This window comes from Thunnus maccoyii, chromosome 3 (genome assembly GCF_910596095.1).
Source record: "Thunnus maccoyii chromosome 3, fThuMac1.1, whole genome shotgun sequence".
NCBI classification, from domain to species: Eukaryota; Metazoa; Chordata; class Actinopteri; order Scombriformes; family Scombridae; genus Thunnus; species Thunnus maccoyii.
The window spans coordinates 15,354,444-15,368,288 of NC_056535.1; the positions used below are offsets into that span (position 1 = coordinate 15,354,444).

The 13,845-nt window shown below is 41.8% G+C and overlaps 2 protein-coding genes across 3 annotated transcripts in view; one reads left to right on the forward strand and one right to left on the reverse strand.

Moving 5' to 3' along the window:
- The window catches only part of LOC121894735 (low-density lipoprotein receptor-related protein 1-like), a 98,693-nt gene extending 90,236 nt beyond the window's left edge, over positions 1 to 8,457 (forward strand). For both annotated transcript variants that reach the window (XM_042407546.1, XM_042407548.1), the window contains exons 69-89: positions 431 to 537; positions 633 to 765; positions 876 to 998; positions 1,103 to 1,225; positions 1,420 to 1,557; positions 1,648 to 1,785; positions 1,897 to 2,016; positions 2,151 to 2,416; positions 2,541 to 2,722; positions 2,964 to 3,070; positions 3,159 to 3,278; positions 3,426 to 3,602; positions 3,746 to 3,886; positions 3,977 to 4,150; positions 4,402 to 4,563; positions 4,725 to 4,905; positions 5,035 to 5,142; positions 5,242 to 5,315; positions 5,412 to 5,505; positions 6,448 to 6,592; positions 6,680 to 8,457. In XM_042407546.1, the coding sequence (XP_042263480.1) occupies positions 431 to 537; positions 633 to 765; positions 876 to 998; positions 1,103 to 1,225; positions 1,420 to 1,557; positions 1,648 to 1,785; positions 1,897 to 2,016; positions 2,151 to 2,416; positions 2,541 to 2,722; positions 2,964 to 3,070; positions 3,159 to 3,278; positions 3,426 to 3,602; positions 3,746 to 3,886; positions 3,977 to 4,150; positions 4,402 to 4,563; positions 4,725 to 4,905; positions 5,035 to 5,142; positions 5,242 to 5,315; positions 5,412 to 5,505; positions 6,448 to 6,592; positions 6,680 to 6,820 (2,954 nt within the window). In that variant the 3' untranslated portion in view covers positions 6,821 to 8,457. The remainder of the gene's footprint in view (positions 1 to 430; positions 538 to 632; positions 766 to 875; positions 999 to 1,102; positions 1,226 to 1,419; positions 1,558 to 1,647; positions 1,786 to 1,896; positions 2,017 to 2,150; positions 2,417 to 2,540; positions 2,723 to 2,963; positions 3,071 to 3,158; positions 3,279 to 3,425; positions 3,603 to 3,745; positions 3,887 to 3,976; positions 4,151 to 4,401; positions 4,564 to 4,724; positions 4,906 to 5,034; positions 5,143 to 5,241; positions 5,316 to 5,411; positions 5,506 to 6,447; positions 6,593 to 6,679) is intronic.
- Positions 8,458 to 8,688: 231 nt separating this feature from the next.
- Positions 8,689 to 10,728, reverse strand: LOC121891244 (E3 ubiquitin-protein ligase DTX3L-like; the record flags this gene model as incomplete). Its single annotated transcript, XM_042404074.1, has 3 exons — positions 8,689 to 9,160; positions 9,295 to 9,512; positions 9,637 to 10,728. Coding segments are annotated over 3 exons (1,380 nt in total), but the record flags the coding sequence as incomplete, so codon positions are not given.
- Between the last annotated feature and the right edge of the window lie 3,117 nt (positions 10,729 to 13,845).

Here is a 13,845-nt window from a genome sequence, read left to right on the forward strand (position 1 = left end):
CACATCTCACATCATCTCATGTCTATTTTGCATTTCACACTGGCCTGTTGCTGTGAGCCAGAGGTAGGTGTTTTCGCAGTTTCAGCTCAACCATCCACAACCTCTCAGCTACCCAGTCCTTCATGTGCCCCAGGCTTGTCTTTTGCTTTGTGAGCCTTTTCCGTGCTTTTCAATCCCACTAGCTCCTGTAGCTCCTCCGCTACATACCGTACAGTATGTTGTGTCATCCCAACCTCTGTGCCCCATGATATGAATTATTTTATTCACGTACGTCTGGCTCTCAACAGAGCACTCTGTGTTCTTTTTGCAGTCTGCTCTATTCCCACTTTCTCTTCTCTTTTCCTGCTTCTCCTTACTCCTTGCCTCTGCTCTCCCTTCCTCCTTGATTATCCTCTCTCACCCTACTAAGCTGTCTTCTCTTTGTCCTCAGTGCCTCGTCAGTGTTCTGAGAGCGAGTTTGCCTGCACAAATGGCCGTTGCATTGCCGGACGCTGGAAGTGTGACGGGGACCACGATTGTGCCGATGGTTCGGATGAGGTATCACTCCAACCATTTCCTTCCCAATTAACTTATCAATTTGAATTTTGACATAGTGGGGGCACTAATGAAAAGAATTCTTTGTTTTGATCCAGAATGGCTGTGATGTGAAGTGTGACAGTGATCAGTTCCAGTGCAAAAATGGCCACTGCATCCCCATCCGCTGGCGCTGTGATGCCGATGCTGATTGTATGGATGGCAGCGATGAGGAGAAATGTGACGCTGGCGGTAAGGAACACACATTTTATTTTCTACTGAATGCTTAGCCCAACATATAACACTGAAGATGAGAATGCAGACAGCAACTGGACCTTTTAGTTCTTTCCTTCGTGTTTTAGTGGGTAGACACTGCCCCCTGGATGAGTTCCAGTGCAACAACACACTCTGTAAACCCCTGGGCTGGAAGTGTGATGGTGAGGACGACTGTGGAGACAACTCTGATGAGAACCCAGAAGAGTGTGGTAAGAATTACTGCACTTCACATGTCGACAGTATTTCTGAGCCATTTGATAGCCTGCTTGCAGTTTTCTCTCTTCCTTAAAACTTCTCTCCTTCTGTCCCTTAGTTAAATTCCAGTGTCCACCCACAAGACAGTTCCGCTGTCATAATGACCGTGTGTGTCTGCCGGTATCAAAACGCTGTGATGGCGTCAACAACTGTGGGGACAACAGCGATGAGGTCAACTGCTGTGAGTTTGCTTAATCTCTTTGAAATTGTTAAATAGACTGACGGAGAGAAAAAAGTCATACTGTACAGTCACATTGACAACACAAAAACGCATTTTTATTTAAATTGCAATTAGATGTAACTCTCAATCATGGCTCAGGATGACTTCTGCACATGATAATCAGGTTAATAACTTCTCTGTGACTCCTCCAAAAGTGCCTCATACCACACCAACATGTCAAAAGGAGGAGTTCCAGTGCTCCAATGGCCGTTGCATCAACTCTGTCCTGCGCTGCAATTTCTTCAACGACTGTGAGGACTATGGTTCTGACGAAATCAACTGCAATAAGAAAGGTGCGTTGTGTCAGAGTGTAGCTGTCATGACAGTGTCCATGCTGCCCGGTTATCAGCATTAATGCATGCTCCCTGTTTCTTTGCTTGCAGACACTGCACTGAATGAGTGCCGCAACAACAGGACCGCGTGTGGAGATGGAGATGAAGCTCACTGTGTGGTGAATGGCACAAACTCTTTCTGCTCCTGTAAACCCGGCTTCAAGTCCAGCAGACGCAACACATGTGAAGGTACAGCTCTCTCTCTCTCTGCCCTGGCTACATTTTGTTATGTTATGGCTACAGTCTGATCCAGGCCTTGAAACTATGTGTAACTTGTATCATGTCATGGCTTGTTGACAGATAAGAACGAGTGTAAGGAGTTCGGAGTGTGTTCCCACATCTGCAACAACACTAAGGGCTCCTACAAGTGCAGCTGCCACAAATACTTCACCAGAATTAATGACACCTGCAAGGCTGATAGTGAGTACTTCTTCTATAAGTGACACTGTGTACACTGGATTTTGTTTACCTGCTTTCATTTTTTCACATCGCTGCTCTACTGCAGTGACGTTTGTACTTTTCCTGGCCTGACATAATTTCCTGTGCATCTCCAGCTCAGAGACAAGTGCTCTACATCGCTGATGACAATGAGATCCGCAGCTTGGACCCTTTGATGCCAAACTGGCGCTATGAGCAGATCTTCCAGGGTGATGCCAACGTGCGCATTGATGCCATGGACCTGCATGTCAAGACGAACCGCATTTACTGGACAAACTGGCACACTGGGCGCATTTCTTTCTATGATTTGCCTTCTTCCTCCTCCTCCCCCAATAGCAACCGTAACCGTCGCCAAAGCGAGTCCAGGGTCAACAACCTGGAGGCAAGTGTGCATATGTTTGCTTTTTTATGTTTATGATGTAAAATATAGACAAGATATGTACTGTAAAGCACATGTGTCCAATCTTTGAGGTTCTTATTGCATTTTCTCTGTCTCCTGTGTTCAGATCCCTGATCTGAAGATGCCCCGGGGCATTGCTGTGGACTGGGTGGCAGGAAACTTGTACTGGACTGACTCTGGTAGAGATGTTATCGAGGTGGCCCAGATAAGCGGAGGACGCCACCGCAAAACCCTCATCTCCGGCATGATCGATGAGCCTTATGCCATTGTAGTCGACCCCCCAAGAGGGTGAGCAGGTCTTGGGGAGACTAGGGGTGCACTGAAACAGTCAATTCAATTTTATTTATTTATTTTGCCCAATACCACAAATCATAAATTTGCCTCAGGGGGCATCACAATCTGTACAAAATGCATCATCCTCTATCCTTTATAACTAGATTGATAACATATATGAAGAATATGATTGCAAGAATGCATACAAGAGATTTGATTGTAATAACAGCAGTGAACATTCAATTTCATTCATTAGGAAAATGTACTGGGCAGACTGGGGGAACCACCCCAAGATTGAAACTGCTGCCATGGACGGGACCATGAGAGAGACACTGGTAGAAGAAAACATCCAGTGGCCAACTGGTAAAACACACACACGAACACTTCTCAATCATCTGTTCTATACTTAAGTCTTTAATCTAACAAAAAATACCACCCTCTGTTTGTATAGGTCTGGCAGTGGACTACTTCAACCAGCGTCTGTACTGGGCCGATGCTAAACTCTCTTTGATCGGCAGTGTGAGGCTGAATGGCAGTGATGCAGTCGTGGCAGTAAACAGCATTAAGAACAGTTGAGTGGCACTTATTTGCACTTCATCCACACTGACGATCAGTCTTTATTAGTCAGCGGCAATTTAATGGAGGCAGACAATGCAAGAATGTGTATTTTAGCACATATACTGTCTGTAAAGCTTCTAAACTTTCTGTTTCTACACAGAACTCCATCACCCCTTCAGTATCGATATCTTTGAAGACTACATCTACGGCGTCACCTACATCAACAACTACGTCTTCCGAGTAAATAAGTTCGGCAAAGGCCCCATTGAGAACCTAACAACTGGAATGAACCACGCCACAGATATAGTGTTGTACCACCGCTACAAGCAACCTGAAAGTGAGGACAAAAGACAAAGCTCTCATCGTACCATTGCATCTTTCCATTTGAAACAGCAGCAATTATCAGAAAAATAAAGACCATGAGATAGAGTAATTATTTTTCACCATTGTTAATACCATTATTCTCTCTGCCTCTGTCAGTGACTAATCCCTGCGATAGAAAGAAATGTGAATGGCTGTGTCTGCTGAGCCCCAGTGGACCAGTCTGCATGTGTCCCAATGGACGCACACTGGACAACGGCACATGTGTGGAGCTGCCCACTCCCACACTGTCTCCTATCTGTGAGTAAACAGACACACACTCACACATGAAGAACATACACACAGGCATCTATATTATTCTGTATGGCTGAAAAACTCCATCATCTACAGCTCCTCCCAGTGGTCCCTGCACGATCCAGTGTATGAACGGTGGCAGCTGCTTCCTGAACGCTCACAAGCAGCCCAAGTGTCGCTGCCAGCCGAATTATGGAGGAGATCGATGCGAGATTGACCAGTGCAGAGACTACTGCAAGAATGGAGGAACATGTACAGCTTCCCCTACAGGTAAGAAAGGGACATTGCAAATTGTTTCTGGCATTTTGTTTTATTGTTCTTTTGCTAGTACAGTAGATGATAATATTGTCGTTAAATACAATGTTAATGACACTATGTTGGCTAAATACAGCTTTGAGTGACAACTAAATGTTTCTGTTGTCCCAGTATTTAGTAGCAAGACACATTTTTCCTCTTTTTATCATCCTTGTTTAGCCTTTCATCTATTTATGCCTTCATACGGTATGTCTGTCCTTCCACAGGCTCTCCTACCTGTCGATGCCCGACAGGGTTTACAGGACCAAACTGTAACCTGCACACCTGTAAGGATTACTGCAAGAGCGGAGGCAACTGTACTGTCAGCGCCGGAAACCAGCCAACCTGCAGCTGCCCTCCTGACTTCCTGGGCGACCAGTGCCAGTATAGTGAGTGTTCTCTCTATCTAACTGATAATGAAAGTTTAAAAAATTCAAATATTTCTGCTGACAAGTGAGGTACATAGCAATAAAGTCAGAATTGCCAGTTAAAGTGTGTGTACTTACATGTTTATATATATGTGTGTGTGTGTGTGTGTGTGTGTGAGTAGGAAGCTGTGAAGGCCACTGCCAGAACAAAGGTACATGTCTCCAGAGTGCCAATGGCTCTAAACAGTGCCGCTGTCTGCCCCAGTACACCGGCAGCACATGTGAGATTGACAAGTGTCACTATTGCCGTGACGGCCAATGTATCCCCAACAACAGTTTCACATCAGGGGAATTCACCTGCCGGTAAGATCGCTCACAGAGACATAATTTACTAAACACAGGCAGACGTGCACAAACTTTCACATGCAAAGTTGAGTACTTGTGTCTGGCACATTGCAGTGCTACTCACTGTTTTTTTTCTGTCCTCAATAGCTGCACAAATGGAAGAATCCAGCCCAGCTGTTACACATGTGATACAAATGAGTACTGTGCAAATGGCCAGTGCTCCATTAACCCTGACAACCACCTGCCAGAGTGCAGGTGAGGAGCAGAGTGTTTTCATCTCATAATTGTTATCACTGAATCTGAATGTATCATTGCGTAAATGCATATCTCTATTTCCTCTCTTCTTGTGTGTAGATGTTCACCTGGCTGGGCAGGGCACCGCTGTGAGTCTGTGGCCACCACTGAAGGTGGCTCAAGTTCAGGCGGACGTAAGTCAGCACTTCTACAACAACATCAGTTCCTTGAATTTGGTATGATTAGGTTGAGCGTGTACCATTCTTATATTTGTATGTGTTTGTGTGTAGGCACAGCTTCCATAGTGATCCCTGTACTGCTATTGTTGCTGCTATTTGTGCTGGCTGGAGGAGCGTTGGTCTGGTACAGGAGAAGGATGAGAGGGTGAGTAACAGCCTACACATTCAAAACAGAAACAGGAGATAGTTTTTTTTGCCTTCTCTCTTTCCCTCCCTCTTTCTTCCTCCTTTTTTCTTTCCTTTCTTCCATCTGCACTCTTCCTCTCCTCTCTGTAATGGCATCTCCTCTGCTCCTCAGGTCTAGCCGGCCCGGCAAAACCGGCTCCAGACGCTTGCGGTAACAGTTGCCAGGGTTAAACTTTCCCCTCCATACGCCCCTCCCATCCAAATCTGCATCTCGATGCTCTCTCTTTCTGTCTCTCCCTCACCCATGAGTCTTGGTTGCTGTGTTGCAGTGTTTGGCCCTGTGGTGAATGTCACATCATTCTCTCTGATGTCAATGGGAGCTGTAGTTTTGTTTAATTGCCCTCTTCAGAGCAGCCTCAGGGCAGATCTATTGAAAAGATGCCTTGAATAGATCTGTCTGTGTGCTGGCCAGTGCTGTAGATTTTTCATACTAACTGTTCATCATATTGTGCCATATATTGTACTGTACTGTGCCGTGGTTTGTATTGTGGTGGTGTCTCTCATAGTGAGAGATGGCAAAAAGCATTCTTCCAAGCTCAGATTGGAAAATGCAATTTGGAAAATCCAGCATTTACTGGCAGATATGTTATAGCATATTTTAGATAATCTGTTTACTTTGAATGACCATTTAAGTACAGTCTGGAAGGTTAGTCGGTACAGTAACAGCCCTGTGTCCAGGTCCACTGTGTCTAGATCTGTCTTGGGCTAAATGAATGCTGGGTTTGTGTTGGTGCCTGTGCTGTGGCTTTGTTCCCTCAGCCTGGATGGTGGTGAGAATCATGCCGTGATGCCTCTGCCCTCCCTTCGTGATGTGGCTGTGTCTCTGCTTGCACTGTTTAGCCCCCTATTAGCTTGAATAATATGCAATGGTATGACTGTGCCCGTATTTTCTTTTGTGTAGTGCCAAGGGCTTCCAGCACCAAAGGATGACCAATGGGGCCATGAATGTTGAGATTGGAAACCCTGCCTACAAGATCTACGAGGGCGAGCCTGATGATGACGCTGGGGAGCTGCTAGATGCAGACTTTACGCTGGACCCAGACAAGGTAGAGAAAATACCAGGCATGCATGTACAAACACCCATACCGTAGTGTCTTACACATTATCTAATGGATTTTTTTGACTCCTTCTAGCCCACTAACTTCACAAACCCAGTATATGCCACTCTGTACATGGGAGCTCACAACAGCCGCAACTCTCTGGCCAGCACAGATGAGAAGAAGGAGCTGCTATCACGCGGAGATGAGGAGCCCCTTGTGGACCCACTGGCATAGACTCCCCATCGGCCTGGATCACGCTATTCCAAACACACCCCTCTTTTTGCCTTTTAAAGAAAAAAGGAAACTAAAAAAAAAATCGACAAAAAGTGTGAGAGAAAATTGATAAAAAGTGTGAACACTGTATAAAATGTACAAAAATGAAGGACTACTTTTGTATGTGATTGCAGTATTATATTTTGTTCTTTTGAGATTCCTCTGGTCAAAAATGAATAACATTTTCTATGAGAGATTTTTAATTTACACTTGTCCCTTACCCTTTACCTAAATAGCCACTACCTCTGTGCAAAATGAAATGGAAACAAGAAAATCAGAAGAAAAGATGCTATCATTGGAGCAATTTTAATTTTTTATTTTTGTATGAATTGTATAGAGAAAAAAAAAACATTGTTCCATTTCACCAGTGCCAACTGTTTGTTGTTTGTGTTGACTTTGAGCGGGAAAGGCAAAACTCAAAGTTTTCTAAAATCGGTACATGTGTTGTCTTGCCGGGGTTCTCGGCAAGATTGTGTGAGACAGATTTATGATAGCACCGTTTGTGTATAGCACATGTAAAATGTCAATACCAGATGGCAACTACAGTATTTCCACATAATTTTTTCTCAGAGAACAATGTTCATGAAATGATTGTGTTGTCTTCCTTGCACAGAATTCATATTTTACGGTATAGTGTATACTGTAGGCTTTATACCGTAAGATGTAAAGCAGGTATGTTTGTTTTTATCACATTGTATGACAGTCGGAGCTTATGTGTTACTGAAGGATGACAGGAGTTTTGGTGTGTGATTGTGGAGTCGGAGAATGAGGAAGTTGGTCGTAGGTTAAACATTCCAGGCGGAGGTGTGGATGGAGATTACAGATGTTAAAGACACAGTAAGGATGGATGCCTTCATGGGTGGACAGTGGGTTGTGCATACATGCCCCCGGCCACAGCTGGCTAATAATGGAGGGGCCATAGCAGATAGACACTTTGATGGATAGTTTGATCATGTCTGCTCCATTTAGTTGTCTGCTACAGGGGTCTTCCTCGAGTTGAAGGAGAGGAAGGCTGCAATTATGGTAAAATAAGAAGAAGAAAAAGGATGGAGATGGGCCTTTTGCTTGTCTTTTATTTCTCAAGTCCATTTTTTTTTTTTGTGTAAAGACCAGATAACATCCATCTGGCTTTGTGAGTAGTTTAATCTTCCTACCTTTAGAGGATCAAAGTCTGTACGTTCACAGTTTTTGTAATGACTCAGTCTTAAGTGCATTATGTTCATTTGATCCTTAGCATTTCTCTGTTCTTCTTGAGCTGTTTCTGATCTCTCACTCTCCTCTGTGCCCTGCTGCTGCTAATGCTACCATTCTGGTCGCTCTGACATGTCCTTACGCTCAGCCTCTGTCCCAAAATGCTGCTTCTGTCAGAAATGTGTCAGCCATATCTTAATGCATGTGAAAAGTAACACCGATCTTTAATGTAACTACAATAACAAGTTTTTATTTTGCTTACCTGTCAGCAAGTGTTATTTTACGCTGTTGTTGTATATGTTTTGTCTTTAATTGAGAGAGAAGTACAATCATTTTACCTAAAGAACATTTTTGCTAAATCATACATGCATTTTCAGAATTGTTTTTGATTAGTCCTTGTTTTGTTTTTTTAAATGAAAAATGACACATAGCTTTTATAGTACACGATGCATGGAGGCTCAGACTTTCTTCTGGAAAGAGAATAATGTTTAATTTTTGCTGGAGTACTTTACAAACTAAATAACAGATATTGTTATAAATAAAATTTTAAAAATTGTACAGAAAATAAGCCAATGTGTTTTGTGTTTTGTTCACAGTCTGTGCTGATAGTGAAGAATACTGCAGTGAGTCAGTTTGAGTTGGTTTAATTATTTATTAGGCAAACTTTAAATCACATCATGTGTACTGTAGGCATAAAGTAAAGTTACATGTATTTATCTATGTTGCATTCTTTCTGTTATAAGTTGTCAAATTTTCTCAATTGATTTAAAAAAAAAAAGAAGAAAAGAACATCCATCAAAGAAAATTATGCTTAATAGGTGAAGGTACAGATAAAGTGTAGTACATGTTTCTTAACGATAAACTCTCAAGCTGTTTTGAGTACACCTTAAAGCAACCCTTACTCATAAAATGAAAAATGAGAAGAAACAGCAAATAATATTGTGTGAATTCCAAAACTGCTCATTTTAAATAATCTTCATTTTTTAAATTTCTTTCTATATGTAAAAGTAGACTCTCCTCAACCACTTTGTATTAAGTCTTCACTTGATGCCTTTAGCCTTCAGCTCCTCCCGGACTCTGCTCAGATAGCCAGGGTCAGGATACCCAAAACTGTGGAAACAGCGTAAGTAAATTAATACAACCGTATGGTCAATTTCAAGTCGAAATCCCTTGTAACCTATCAGTAGACTTGACACTGAAAAGGAATATGTTTTAAAAAGAAGCAAGAGATTTGGCTACTGTACCACGCTGGTCCTCCTGACACTGAGGTCTTGTGATGAATGTCGTTCCAGGTCACCATGTTGTCCATCCCAGTGGTTCTGGATGTCCCAACAGTGAAAATGAGCTTCTGATCAAACGCTTTCTTCAACAGGTGCAGCACTTCCTGTCCTTCTTTGTTGTTTGGAAGATATGCTTTTCTGTTAATACCACAATAGTGCTGTCCAGGATTGGGATGCTTTTCCTGAAAAGGGAGAAATGCAGCAACAGAAAGTAGACATGATTGACAACCAAGGAATGAACATAGAAGAAATAAAATAACATACAATTGATATGATGTCTTGAAATATTTTAATTATGGCATTTACCGTCTGTTTTCCATCTGGAATATCATAGTGGATGACTATATGGCCACAGTCTGGGAATCCATCAAGAGAATAGGAACCTGACGTCCATGACATTCTTCCATCAGGCTGGTCTCCCTTCACCATACCAAAGACATCTTTACAGATCGGACAGATGGGTCCCATGCTTTTCTTTGACTGTGCCAGGCACTCCTCACAAAATTCATGTTTACACTTCAGCTGTTTCTTATTGGTAAATGCATCCATGCATATGGGGCACTTTTCCTCTTTATTGTCTCCTGCTGTTGCTCCCTCTTCCGTGTGTGCTCCATTCAACGCCGGTCCACTGAGGGTGAGTTGGGTGAGGTTCATGGGAGACGTGGTACTCTTCTGGTACAGATGAAGAAGGGCTCTGACAGCATGGCTCTCCATGGAAGCATTTCCTCCAGAACTTTTGTAACAAGGTTTGACGATGACTTTGCCTTGACTGATGTCTGATTCCTTAAAATCCACACCAAACTTAGTTTTGATCTTAGTTAACTGCTCATTGAAGGATGTAGTCAGCAGCTTCCAGGAGCTCTCCTCCATGGTTAGCCCGGCATCAGCGAACTGGTCTTTGATGCTCATGTCAATCTTCTGTGCTATGTCTTGAGATGCCCATGTCGGCTCTCCAACAGAAGTGTTGGCATGTGTAAAGGTTTTCTGTGATGTATTTAAGGTCTTTTTGATGAGATCTTGACTTTCTCTTGGCCCACATACGATCATTTCTTCAGAGTTTAGAGTGAGCAAAAGCTTGCTCTCATTTTTCTGGATGATTTTCAGTGTGTCTCGCACCTCTTCTGGATCTATGGGCTTGAGAGGAATAACTGAGCCTTCAGATTCACCTAAGCACTTCTGGACGAGGTTAATGAACTCAGAAAGAGCATTCGATCTTCCATCTTTCCGGTCCAATTCAAAGGTCACCCTAACCTCTGCAGAGATTTTAACTCCATTCTCTCTCTCTATACGTTTCATTTCCTCCTTGTAGATGTGGTTCACATACCAGAAATGGCTCACTGGGACATCACAATAGCATGTCTCCTCTCCTGCTGTAGAAACTGCTGCTGAACTGCCGCAACTACTCTGTTCCTGCACCTGGTCCTGAAAAAAAATTACAGTCTATTAATTTGGTGACAAGCATCCATTTCATGTAATTCACTCCTACTGATTTGCTACACAGTACATACATCTTGTGGTGGCACTGACACAGATGAAGGACGGAGGTCCAATGAAGCATCCTCTGGCATTTGTGTCTGATTTTTTGGTGTCAGACTAACAGATGTGATTGTGACTTTTTTTCCCTCTTTGTTGGTCAGTGTTCCCCCAACCAGTGTCTCAACCTCATGCAGGGCTTAAAAAAGGACAAACACAAAATTGATTTGACCAACAAACTGAATTGCAAAACCAATATTAATACGGAAAGCTGCCAAAATGAATTTTACTAGAGTCAATACTGTAGATAGGTAATCAGAAAGTTGTGAGATTTTACTGTAAGAATTAAAAAGAAAATCAAACATAGTCATACTGCACCTGGAGTAGGATTAATCCTTATCAAAGCTCTCCCATCTCCTGAGGTTTTTGCAACAGAGCAGTTTGCCGTAGATTTTCTTTTGTTGAACCAAGACTGAAGAAGTTTCTCCAGAGTGGTTTTAGTTTTCTGTGGATTATCAGACTCTAACCCCACGAATGAGAGAGTAAGTAGAGCTTCATCTTCAGTCTTGGATGAAGGCATCAGAGCCTGAAAGAATGGTGTGAAAACCATCATTAATGGTGTCGTATTACTATACAGGATAGCACAAAACGTTAATGTAGTTTAAAAAGTCTGCTTAGAAAATGATTTTATGACAATGATTTTTTAATATCCTGTTTTTAAAAAAATAATTACATGTGAGGAGACTGAGAGGTTAGCCACTTAGTCATAATTTAGTGTTGATAATAAGATAAGATCAATCCTCAGAGGGAACATTTGCAACACAAATTGACAAAAGCTCTAAGTGGACAGCAGAGGGCAACAAGTTGTGATCAAATGTTGAGCTTGTGGCTTCAGGTTACATGCTTTCACTTTCTCAAACACACTTTACTGAAAAACATACAAGACCTGCTGCTACTAGTTCTGGATGTTCTATGTACCCACAGTATGTTTAGTTTATAATGTAATATCTTGGAAATGGAAACACTGAATTCACTCTGAACCAGTTTCAACTAGTATGTGTCATTAAACATAAGCACACAAATACCTCAGCAGGATTATCATGAGATGATGAAGGTGGCTGGGTGTTATTGTTGTCCTACAAAAACCATGAGGGAAGTAAGGATATTTCAATTAAAAAAGACAAATGTGGCAATTAATACTTCAAGATATAAACTATTTTAACAGTACTCTCTCTATTGAAGACACATGTAAACAAACTGTGAATATTTACATATTAATAAAACAATATAAATTGTTTGTAATACCACAGCTCCCTTAACAATTGTCTTTCATACTGTTCCTATCTGGCATTAGTCTGCAGACTCACCACCTCCATAGGCTCCTCTTTGTCGTTGTCAGACATTTTGACAGTCTTCTTCCTTTAACACCAGGCAAACATTTGTGACATATGAAAGCAGTGTTTACTATCAAGCCGCCAGTTCATACAACAAACACGTCTCTATTTGGCGTCTTTATATGAAACATGTATTCGGGAAAATATACATCAAAAATGTTCTACAAGAGAAAATCTGTCGCTCGACGTCACTTTCGGTTACAGACTGCGCAAACTTTTACAGCCTTTAGCTTATCTTCATACTTTTCTAATCGTTTGGGGTTACATTTTTTAAATGGATATCTGACGTCATGTCGCACTTTACGTAAACATGCGTACATATGTAACCGTACAGTACAAACAGTGTATAAAATATAGATTTCTGCATATGTCTCACCTTCAGCTAGCTTTAAATGCTGGTCCGTCTTCCTGATAAATGAAAGTGAAACTGTTCACTCCGCAAAACGAACGACGTCATACTGGAGACTGCACACATCAACGCAGCTGCTGACTTTTCACCATTAATGATTGAGTGTAGTCATCGATACATTGGTTGGGGGATATTGAATCACTTTTCTCCAATAAAGCAAGAACATTTCTGACCTTTTTTGTTTTTTGAAAGAAAAAATACGATCATGGACATTTTGTTCTTAAAGAACATGTTCACAATATGGTGTCCATATGAACATTGACACGTTTTTCTTGCTGTAATCATTCCTCCTCCTGTCCATACTGATCGTTAAAGAAATCCCCTCATAAAGCACTTACAATGTAAGGAATGGGGGACAAAATCCACAAGCCTCTTTCTGTGCAAAAGTATATTTAAAGGTGCAGTGTGTAGAATTTAGTGACTTCTAACGGAAAGGACTTCACAGAAATGGAATATAATATTCATTATGTATGTTTTAATTAGTGTATAATCACCTGAAAATAAGAATAGTTGTGTTTTCATTACCTCAGAATGAGCCCTTTATATCTACACAAGGAGCGGGTCCTCTACATAGTGACCAAACTGTAATTACAACGTCACGTGGCGCTATCGGGCCCAAAGACTTTTTCCCATAGACTTATACTGTGAAAGAAGTGTCTGTAAATCAGCGGATACATTTTTTTGAGTGTCACAACCCCCGCTAAATGACATGTTTCACAATCAGAATTTGATCCATTCAGTCCGATCACAAGTCGAAAGTCTAGAACAGCTGCATGATTGAATCATTTTATCTCCATTCAAGTTAGCCGGAGGGCTAAACCGGAAGTTAGCCGTCTTGGTCAGCAGAAGTCCTCAGTGAGCACACTCTATGGGTGCACGGGGCCCAAAGAGTGTGGAGGATATTGAGTTGGTTGCAATCTGCAACCTCACCGCTAGATGCCACTAAATCCTACACACTGCAGTTTTGGAGATAATATGAGGCTTCGGTCGTCCAAATGGGTCAATCAAGTCTTTTTAATGGCAACTTCCCTCTCTTTTTTACGATTCTTCCACTGCAACTGAACAGGAAAGAACAAGATTTTTTTTTACTAAAAAGACTGTAACTGTGGAAGATATCCACTTTATTTGACTAACTTGGACAACTTAAGTATCATATTTTCTTCAGATTAACTTTTAAATACAATCTTATAATGGCTAGTATGAACAGGGGGAATGATTACAGCGAGAAAAACTTGTTTA